This window comes from Sinocyclocheilus grahami, unplaced genomic scaffold, assembly GCF_001515645.1.
Source record: "Sinocyclocheilus grahami isolate Dianchi unplaced genomic scaffold, SAMN03320097.WGS_v1.1 scaffold461.1, whole genome shotgun sequence".
In the NCBI taxonomy this organism is placed as follows: Eukaryota; Metazoa; Chordata; class Actinopteri; order Cypriniformes; family Cyprinidae; genus Sinocyclocheilus; species Sinocyclocheilus grahami.
In genome coordinates, this window is record NW_015505640.1 from 556,768 (window position 1) to 567,713 (window position 10,946).

At 36.0% G+C, this 10,946-nt stretch overlaps 1 protein-coding gene across 1 annotated transcript; it reads right to left on the minus strand.

The window, feature by feature from the left end:
• Positions 1-1,710: 1,710 nt before the first annotated feature.
• Positions 1,711-8,034, minus strand: LOC107552914 (ATP-binding cassette sub-family B member 10, mitochondrial-like). The gene is made up of 13 exons (XM_016234948.1): positions 7,144-8,034; positions 6,551-6,751; positions 5,598-5,800; positions 5,126-5,260; positions 4,793-4,939; positions 4,513-4,648; positions 3,382-3,477; positions 3,048-3,257; positions 2,868-2,947; positions 2,601-2,781; positions 2,445-2,488; positions 2,322-2,356; positions 1,711-1,735 (listed from the first exon to the last, which is right to left on the minus strand). Exons 1-13 carry the CDS (start codon positions 7,562-7,564, stop codon positions 1,711-1,713), a joined length of 1,914 nt encoding a protein of 637 aa, XP_016090434.1. The 5' UTR covers positions 7,565-8,034.
• Between the last annotated feature and the right edge of the window lie 2,912 nt (positions 8,035-10,946).

Genomic DNA, 10,946 nt, shown 5'->3' on the forward strand with positions numbered 1-10,946 from the left:
GTATGCATAATAGGAAAGTCGCCTTATCCGCGAAACTACACTAGTAGCGCATGGGTCTAATGCAGTTCTTACCTTTCTGTGATGAAGCTCAGTGCAGAACACAGCTGCGGATGGATCCAGTCACGGACTGAACGACCCATGCAAACCTTATATACTCTTCGTGTTTGTCCCCATGCGCACTATTGAGGACATGTGTATGTTCAGTTGGAATTTTCCCCATCCTACAACCATATTAGGCCCTAGCAGGGTAAGCGAGGGGTGACTTCCTAGTGAAGCGGCGTGTCACCCACTGTCTCCAGGTTCGTAGTTAGCATGACTGTCCTTTTATGGTTTGATAGTCATCATTCCAGGCCCGGTGTAGGGGCGGAACTGATGTTGCTAGTGCTATCAGCCTTGTCCCATATAGTGGTTCGTAGTATATTTCTGTCAATGGTAAAATAGTACGTTTAGAGATTTGTGCACAGCCAATATTTGATCGCATTATTTTCATATAGTTTGCGCAGTGTTGGTAAAGCAAAACAGTAACTCATCAGTAAATCTCGACAGTATCAACAGTTGTATTAATTGTTAACTGTTTTTTACAAGCTAATAGGTGACTCATTGTCGCGAATGATGTTATAAAACACCTCTCCGGCAAAACATATTTGCAATAATCGTAAACTAAGTCAATATACGTGAATTGAAGTGTTGATAAGCTTACTTAATATTGCACATATTTTATTTCGTTTCATTGATAACTTGATAGGTATTTATTTATTTTTTTTGTTATTTTTCTCTGACCTCTATAGTGTATATTCTCGGAAAGTTTTAAAATACGAAATAAAAGTTTTTATATGCTGTTTTGTTTCTCAAATAAATCTATTTAGTTTTAAGGATTTTTAAAAATATTTTTATTGGAAAACAAGACAAAAATTGCTGATTGTGATTCTTTTTTCTCTCTCTCCAGTGCAGGGAGGTGTGTGGCTGCTCGGTATATTTCTGTCAATGGTAAAATAGTACGTTTAGAGATTTGTGCACAGCCAATATTTGATCGCATTATTTTCATATAGTTTGCGCAGTGTTGGTAAAGCAAAACAGTAACTCATCAGTAAATCTCGACAGTATCAACAGTTATATTAATTGTTAGCTGTTTTTTACAAGCTAATAGGTGACTCATTGTCGCGAATGATGTTATAAAACACCTCTCCGGCCAAACATATTTGCAATAATCGTAAACTAAGTCAATATACGTGAATTGAAGTGTTGATAAGCTTACTTAATATTGCACATATTTTATTTCGTTTCAATGATAACTTGATAGGTATTTATTTATTTTTTTTGTTATTTTTCTCTGACCTCTATAGTGTATATTCTCGGAAAGTTTTAAAATACGAAATAAGAAAAGTTTTTATATGCTGTTTTGTTTCTCAAATAAATCTATTTAGTTTTAAGGATTTTTAAAGATATTTTTATTGGAAAACAAGACAAAAAATTGCTGATTGTGATTCTTTTTTCTCTCTCTCCAGTGCAGGGAGGTGTGTGGCTGCTCTGCATACTTTACTCAAGAGAGGCCCGTTTCTGTGCAAGCAGATATCCTGCCATAGTTGGCCCTTGAGCTTATGTTGAGCTGAGTGAGTCAGTGAAGGCTGTAGGCAGTCACTGTCACTGAGGGTAAGCAGCTTACTGCTTCAGCATACAAAACAATCTGAGCTACAATTTCCCTGCTTCAACTTAATCAGAGCTGGAGACTCCGTTTCTGAGGGTAAGAGAAAGGAAAAAATTATTAATTAATGAACAGGTTGAGAGTCAGACAAGTTTGAGCATTCGACAAGTTTGATTACAAGCCTTGTGCTAAAGGTAATTTTTAATAAGTTCTTATGTACAAAATCATGGCAACAAGGTTGACATGTAAAGATCGTATAGTACTGTACTATTAATGAAACATGTCATGAAGACATTTTTTTTTTGGAGTCGTTAATTATTTTAGAAATGGAAAAAGACTAAATATATGTTAAATATAAATATATAGTGAAATATATGAGATTTTAGTAAAACTATTTTTAAAAGTTGTGATCATTTTCAAAGATGATATACATATAAGAATAAAGACTTAAAATCTAGCTTTTATTTCTATGTATTTTGCTTTCATTAAAATGTATTTGCTAATACTATATAAAAAGTGAGAGACAGTAGGGAATTACCCATTTAGGAATTTAGAAAGTTATTTCAGAAGATCTCTACAGTTTACAAATGTTAATTTTTTAACTGGTATGCTACTGCTATTTATTTTTAAGTACATTTTAAGTTAATTTAGACGTTGAAGTATTCAAACAACATTTCACCTTGTGGCTTCATCCAATAACAGTATCTTTGGATTCTGTGAAAAGCATGAGAAGATATTCAGTGTTTCTTTGGTAAACAACAAATATTTAAAATTCAGTAAAATACTATAGATGACAGATTACCTTCAGCAGGGCTCGTGCTATAGCGACTCTTTGTTTTTGTCCACCTGTTCCACAAATCAATGTAGTTATGCATAACTTGTCGGGTGAATTACAAACAGACAAATTTGTCCTGTTACAGACATGAATTTTACTGAAGTATCAGAGGTTTATTCATACCTGACAGCAATACCCCCTTCTCTCCTACCACTGTATCATAGCCCTTAGGGAATTCCTGGATGAAGTCATGAGCATTGGCTATCTGCGCTGCCCTGTAGATGTCCTCTACTGTGACCCGACTTGGGTCAGCCGCCCCATAAGCGATGTTCTCAGCAATAGAGCAGGAGAAAAGAACTGGCTCCTACAACAAACAAATTCACACACAGAAATAAGTAAAATGGATGCAGGAGATTGTCTGATTTTCTTTTTGCTGGTGGCGTTTCTTACCTGGCTTACAGTACCGATGTGACTCCTCAGCCAGTAAGGATTCAAGTCTCGTATATCCCAGCCATCAACAGTGACCACACCTGCATTTGAATCAAAACTACACATTTATCTATACATTTTCACTGCTGTTATATCTTACCTATCAACATTTTCCATTAGATTCTTACTTTCAGTACTCACCTGAATCAGGATCATAGAGCCGGAGCAACAGTGACACCAGTGTGGATTTGCCTGAACCACTGGTTCCCACTACTGCCATTACTGACCCCGCTGGCACAGACAGATTTAGATCTTGGAGGATGGGTGAATCCTTCCTCGTTGGGTAAGCAAAACACACATTACAAAAGTCCAGTTCTCCTTTTAACTGCTCTGGTTTTAACACAAGCCCCTCTAAAGAAGAAAAAAAGGAACAAAAAAATAATTACAGCACTGCTGTTCACATATGAAAAGTTAAACCGTTTTTTCATAGGAACTAATGTGCATTTTAGGCGTTATTTTAGGAAATTATTTTTACCATTGAGAGGAAATTCAGGCTTTCTGTCCATGAGTTCCCATAGACGAGTACCAGCACCAAGCCCCTTCATCAACTCTGAGTAGAATGAGCTGAAACCTTAAAATTAATTCACAGAAAAATGACAAGTTGTACTTTAAAAACTTCTACACAGGGCAATAATTACAGCTAATACAGCAACTGGTTTCTACCTATGAATAAGGCCCAGTGTTGAGATGCTCAACCCCCAAATCCCAGAACTGTGTTGAAAGAAACCTATTCTTTGTCTACTCTCATGTTGCACACTGACTACAAAAATTATAAAGCATGCCTTGGGACCATAGACTGTAAAAAAAGATAGACGATGTATCTCCAATTCCTTCCACTATAGAAAAGTAAAGCCAAAACATTCTCAGTATGGCCGCTGTCATCTTGAGAAAATAACGTAATTTGGAGCCATGATAAGAACTACCTAAAATGACGGAAACCATCTTTGGAAAAAATGTATTTGAAGTGTAATTTGATTTAGTTACAGTACAGGTACTGGAACCAGTTTGGATTTGTTTGGTTTTGTCAACTCGAAACCTACTCTGAAACTTAAGAGTTTATTCAGCTAGCTTCATGCGACAGGCCACTGATGTTATGCTACATTGTGGGAGGCTTTTTTATTTGTTTTTTATTTATTTAGTTCTACTGTGTTTGCTAATTTAACATTTTTTTGTAAGTCATTATATAATAAAGCATGTGGTGTATGCCATGCCTCACCTTTGTTTTTGTTAAAGGGATAGTTCACCTTCAGTTGCTGGTCCCCATTGTGTTGCATAGTGTTTTTGTTACCAGTAATACAGGTTTTGTTGCAAGTTTATATACCAGTATGACATCCCTAACATTGACAACATTGTGCTGCTTAATATTTTTGTGGAAACTGCTAAATATTTTTTCAGGATTCTGTGATAAATAGAAAGTTTAAAAAACAGCATTTATTTTGAAAAATAAATCTTTGTTTAACAGTATACATGTTTACTGTAATTTTTGATCAATTTAATGTGTTCTTGCTGAATAAAAATATTAATTTCTTTAAAAAAAAAAAATCAAACTGACCCCAAACTTTTAAACAGTAGTGTATATTCAGTTTCTCCGAGCTAACATTCTCACCTGCGATGCTGATGCCCACCCAGAAGGCATACATTAAGAAAGAGGAGAGTTGCCCAATGGTCATGGCCTCACTGGCCATCAGCAGACCTCCTTTATACAACACACTCAGGATGATGACATTTCCACTCAGTCCTGTCTGTGAAAGAAATGAAAACATCAGAGCATAACTGGAGAGGTACTGTACTAGACAAGGATCTTAAACTGGCTTACTGATTATGATAATCATTACCTATAATCATTCACACAACTTAAATATTTGTACAACAATTAAGTATCTCACCACTCCATAGAATCCAGCAGAAAGCACAGCCTCTTTCTTAGCCAGTTCAAAAATATGGTCAACCTTTTCCGAGTACTTCTGCACCTCCGTCAGCTCTTTTCCAAAAGCCCGGACTGTCCGTATGTTGCTGATCCTCTCTTCAGCCAACTAGGAGATGCAGAGCAGCTATAGAGTAAAATGATCCTTTGGCTACTAGGCACTTGTTTATGCTTACAATAGAGCAATGAATTCAGCAATCAAATGATAACTGTCCAAGGCTTACTTCCATACATACATCAATACATCAATAAAACGTGCAATAAAGTCCCATTAAAAGTAAACATGACCTCTTACCTGTGTGGCCTCTGCCAACGCATCCTGTGTGCGCCTTGATATGGATCGTAAAAATTTACCAAAAATTACAGCCAGGCAGGCAATAGGAGGAACAACCATCAGCACAAAAGCTGCCAGACTAGGTGACACATATAACTGAGAAAGAGAAAGGGAAATTCCAAGAATTTAATTAGTGAGTGATTCATGTAGATGCATTCTAAAGTTCAAACATGAGACATATACTGTAAAGTTCCATGAGGAAACATTAAAAGAAATCAAAGTGCATCGACATAAGAATCACTGCATTACTGTATCTTCTGTTTTTAGAAACACATCAGGAAGTAATAAGAGTCAGGGTTTTTTATGTAAGCAAAATTGTGGCATGTGCACCTTTCTCATTTCCTTCAGAATATTCTTTAGAAAATGTGGTTAAAATGTGATATTCGTAAAGGGAATAAGCTTCTGAAATGTCAAACTATCACAAGCATCTTACCATCATGCCAACTCCGGCCCCTGCCTGGGCAAGGGAACGCAGGCCATCAGACAGGTTGTCAGTGAGGCAGCGCCCGACGATGGTCGTGTCTGCCGAAAGACGGTTAATGAGCTCACCAGTTCGGGTCTTATCAAAGAATCCCACCTCCTGCATCAGAATCGAGGAGAAAAGGGATTCACGTAACTTTCGCACAATCTGTTGCCCTGTGAAAGTCGAGAAAGGCTTTTTAGACAGCAAGCACAGAAATGCATGCTGGTCAACACAAAGAATCAGATGAAATTATTCTAATTTATGGATTTAATGAGAATAAACTAGGCCCAAGCTTTACAAAACAAATAAATTCAATCAGGACATACATATGGTACTATTCAAAAGCTTGGGGTTGATAAAAACTTTTTGGAATTTTTGGAAAGATTCTTATGCTCACCAAACTTCATTTATTTGATTAATAAATACAGTAAAACAGTAATATTTTGAAATATTATTACAATTCAAAATAACTATTTTCCATTTTTCCATTTAAATGAATTCCTGTGTTATTTCAAATGTAATTTATTCCTGTGATGGCAAAGTTTAATTTTCAATCAAAAGTGTCACATGATCCTTCAGAAATCATTCTAATATGCTAATTTCAAGAAACATTTCTTATTATTACCAGTGCTGAAAAGAGTTGTGTTGCTTAATATTTTTGTGGAAACAGATACATTTTTTTCAGGATTCTGAGGAAAGAACAGCATTTATTTGAAATTGAAATCTTTTGTAACTTAATGTGGCCTTGCTGATTAAACATATTAATATTTTTAAATAATAATAAAATAAAAATCTTATTGACCCCAAACTTTTGAATGGTCGTTCAAAAAATTTTTTTTTTGAATAAGCCAAAAATGTTTCCCCAAAACAAGTCCCTACTGCACTACAAATCTTTTATTGTTTCATGTGCATTGAGATTTCACCTGAGATTTGCATGAGGTAAACACGAGCAGCATTTGCAGCGCCCCCGCAGAGGAAGACCCCTGTTAGCATGATACAGAGGGAAGTAAGGGAGGAGGTGAAGTCCTCTGGGGGGCTAGTGTAGATTGTGTCGATCACTTTTCCCAGAAAAAATGGTGCAGACATAGTGACAGAGCTGGAGATCACCAAAAACCCCACGGCAGCTGTGAGGACATTCAGAAGGCCATTTGCAAAATATTATCCATTTACAAAAGGTAAATTTGCAGAAGTGGATATTTCATTTACAAATTTTCTTTTTGATATTTATTTTATAAATATTACACATTTACAGAGTAGCTCTAATAACTAATATTTTGACACTTGTGACTAATATTAAGTTAACAGTTACATTGCAGCATATATATTTTGCTATAAAGTGCTACCATCTGATATATATGATATTCGATATAGGCTATATATTTGTAAAGGTATCGTTGTGCATTTTTTAAGGGATGTTAAACTCTACATTTGGATTAATCTCGGAAAACAGTCAAAACCAATCAAGTGCCTTCAATAATACTAAGTAAATACCGAACACGAGCACAGTTTGACTTGCCCGTCAGTCTCCATCGCTGAGGGTACGCCAGCTGCAGCAACTTGACATCTTCCGAGGGAACGCGTAACGGGGTTTCCGAGGTTTTAACTTTACTCTCCTGATTTACCACAGACTTTGCGGTTTGTTTGGAGGCCGTAGATGTGCTATAGAGAGCAACCGTGTGTCTGGAGTGTGTCCACATTCTCTTGGGTAGAAACAACCCTCTGGTTCTGAGACAAGAGAGCCAGGACATGTTCCTTCCCTTACAGACGGGTGACACAAGGACATCGAACGATCCGTTCTTGCACACTTGCCTTTTCCACTGTGTTCTTGAGGTCCGATTAGGCAAATGATACAATGTATCTGACCGACAGCAGGCGATGTTACATTGTTGCAGTTTCCGTACAGTAAATCGTGTCATTCGCAACATTGTCCCATTCATTTGGAGAAGACGACCAAAACAAAGTTTACGTCTACCTAATCATTATCTGCCGAAACTTACTGTATAAAGTCAGATGACCAATGTATCGAGCGGTGCTGTAAGCAGTGGAGTATCTGGACACACTCTTGACTGCATGACACTGGGCTCTGTTAAAAAGACTGACTTGTTGCAGCCCAGGGTCGACGGTTACTGAGCATTATCTGTTCCTGACAGTTTACACATCCAGCCCTTGGTTGCGTTATCTTCACACACGCCCAGAGCGTTCACCGGCAGCGCCCTGTCACAAAAACCTGCTGCACGACATCTGTCGGTCTTTACTCAACACAAAGTCAATTATTGTCCCAAAAAGTGGCATTTGGAGTGTTTTAAAATAAACTGGTGACCCCGGTGATATCCTTGGCGTTCGAGGAAGCGAAGTGCTACTACAGCAATGGACGATCTCTGTCATAGATGTTAACATGGAGGTGTCGCATTGGTTTGGTCAATAGCGCCGCCATCTTGGAAAGGTCAACACGGTTTGAAGTAAATAATTAACCAGGTTTAATGTTTAATACATTGTTTATATATTCTGAAAGAAGTAGCTTAATGATTCTATTTATTATGATTTTGTAACAAACATAGTGTGAATGTTTACAGGTTGCTAGATTCATTTGCTTTAAAACTGAAGTTTTTATGATTATCTGTATTATTTACAGATAGCGTTTACCTAATACTCAGTTTTATGTTGACATTTATATCTATTACAATACGCAGAAATGGTCAGCGTTGTAAAAATGCTGCCTGTTGCACATCTTACGGGTTGATATTGACCTTTCCAATATGGCGGACCTGCAAACTAATGCAGCTAATGCGAAATCTACTTCTTCAATTCTATGATCTCTAACGAAACCTCTCTCAGACAGGATAAGTCAAAAAGTTTAATCAACCTACCACTTGTTAAGCAAGTGTTACATCGATTTACTTGATATCTGTTCATCCTTCAGTCCCTATTAAGGGTATTCGACATTTCGGCTTTTAGACATGATTTCATTACCATGCGTAACTTGCTGTAATGTCATGGTTACTTTGGTCACAAGGTAATTTATACCTACATGTTAGCAAGACGCCGTTCTAAACATTACTGATAATAGCTCCTGACGCAATCCAAATCTAATTTTTTTTATTTGTTTTGTTTTGTTTGTACAAAACCAGTTTTATATGCTTATTCCATCCTCGATTATTACTGTCTGCGGTTAGAGGTCTTTGCAGACTCCGTAGCGACAACACTTGTGTGATGAGATTGTAAGTATTCTGAAAGTTTCTCATTTTATCAGAAAATGGCCTACTATAACATTTATTATATTACGGTCCGTTTTATTCATTAAAATTAAACGTTAGCACACTTTCTGAGATTGTTTCGATGTGATTCGCCAGGGGCTGTCAGACATCTGCTAGTGTGCTTAAAATAATTTACAATGAGAGAGGTTACTTTAGCATGATTTTATGTGACTTGACGTGGAAAATGGATGTGTTTATGAAAGACTAGTGTTCTCTCTATTCCGACTTGTTTGCATAATAGTTAGCCATGTAATAACAATATTAATAAGAAGAAAATACTATTAATAGCACTAAATAATTTGTATTATGCTATTGTTGTTTATAGCATTACAGTATAACAAAATGCTTGATAGTTTTGTGGTCGAGATGGACGATAATGTATTTTCATATTCAAAACTACAGATTTCTCACCTAAAGAACCTCATGGCTGTTATTTCAAAAGTTTAGTAATTTATTCAAACTATATATAAAATAAGTTACGTGTAAATACTGTTGTTGGGTACTTTTCTCCATACTACCAAATAGTGCCATTTATTGGATGACATACAAGTTGCATGGTGTGTGTGGTAGCTTCCTAACCACCCAGGAACAGGTGGTAAGACGTTCTTTACTCATAAGTTGGAAATAAAGTCATTGTCCATGCCACTATCAGTTTCTTGCTTTGTTCATTTAATGAACGAATGCAGCTTACAAATAAACATATGGATTCATGGTTCAATAGATCTAGATGTATTCCCGCCACCTGTTACCCTCTCCACACACACAACCATGAGGGTTTAAATGTCAAATGACATACACCAATGCCACACACCAACTCCTCCCATTCCATATATTGGTCAAACTGATTGTCTGTCCACCTCTAATTTCAACCTTTTATTAACATTTAATTGGTCTAAAAATGTGTAAACCGAATGATAATCTCTGTTTTTGTTCCTTTAGACATAAAGATATTTAGATATGGCTGCCATTTACTCTCCACCCTAGACCTATCTGAAAAGCCCTCGCACACCCTGGCCAGAAAAACAGAAACTTGCTCGATTTGCATGGATATCAACACAGTGCTTTCTTCCTAATAAAGAGCAGCGAATGTATCTGATTGAAATATAGACTCAGTCTGCATATTTTTGAGAGTATAAATGTTTACTTTTAAACTTGATATACAGTATGTAGCAAATTTATTGTAATATTTTTAAATGTATGTTTTTCAAACATTGATGCCTCTTTCCCTAACAAAGGCTCTGTTTGACTGGACAAGTCATGCCCTCACTTGTTTTTACAATAAGAAAGTGGACGTACCCTCGGAGGTGGTGGGGGGTTTATGGGCCTACCTTGATGATATTCTTCACAGCAGGAAGCTTCATAATGTGCTGAGTCAGGGAAAAACCATTAGCCTTCGCCTCACACTAGCACAGGTATTTACTAGTACCTCAGTTTTGCAAGAATTTCACTTGGACTCAAACATGAAATTTCACTTGTACTGATTAAATATAATAATAGCATCACTATTTTTTTAAATAATAATTAATGTCTGCTTGTTTTATTCTCATTTCTAACTCTCTTTAATTTAGTCTATTATGTTAATTTCATCAAAATTACTTGCATATTAGTAAAGGTTTTCTGTTTTTGTTAACTTTAACAAATACAATCCATATCCTGATGACTATTATAGACTTTTATCTAAAATGTTCTTTTGATAAAAAAATATGATGAGAAAAAAATACTACCACAACAATGTGGTAACTCTTTTTTTAAATGAAAGATTTAGAATGGTTGTTTCAAATAACCCGAATAAAGTCAAAATGAAGGTCAAGTTTTTAATGCGTTTTTATTACAATGCACTAAGACACAGACACCGAATAACCAAAACATAAAGATTTCACAATAATGTATAACAATACTCTAATGTACTATTTACAACAAGGACAGTCTTTAAATGTTGTTTTTGTTAAATGTTGATACATTAAAACATTTTTGAATATTTGGTTGAATAGTTTTACAGAGTAAAACTGACTAAAATGAATGAATATGGCACTAAATTTTAAGGACATTTTTGTCACAAAAAAAA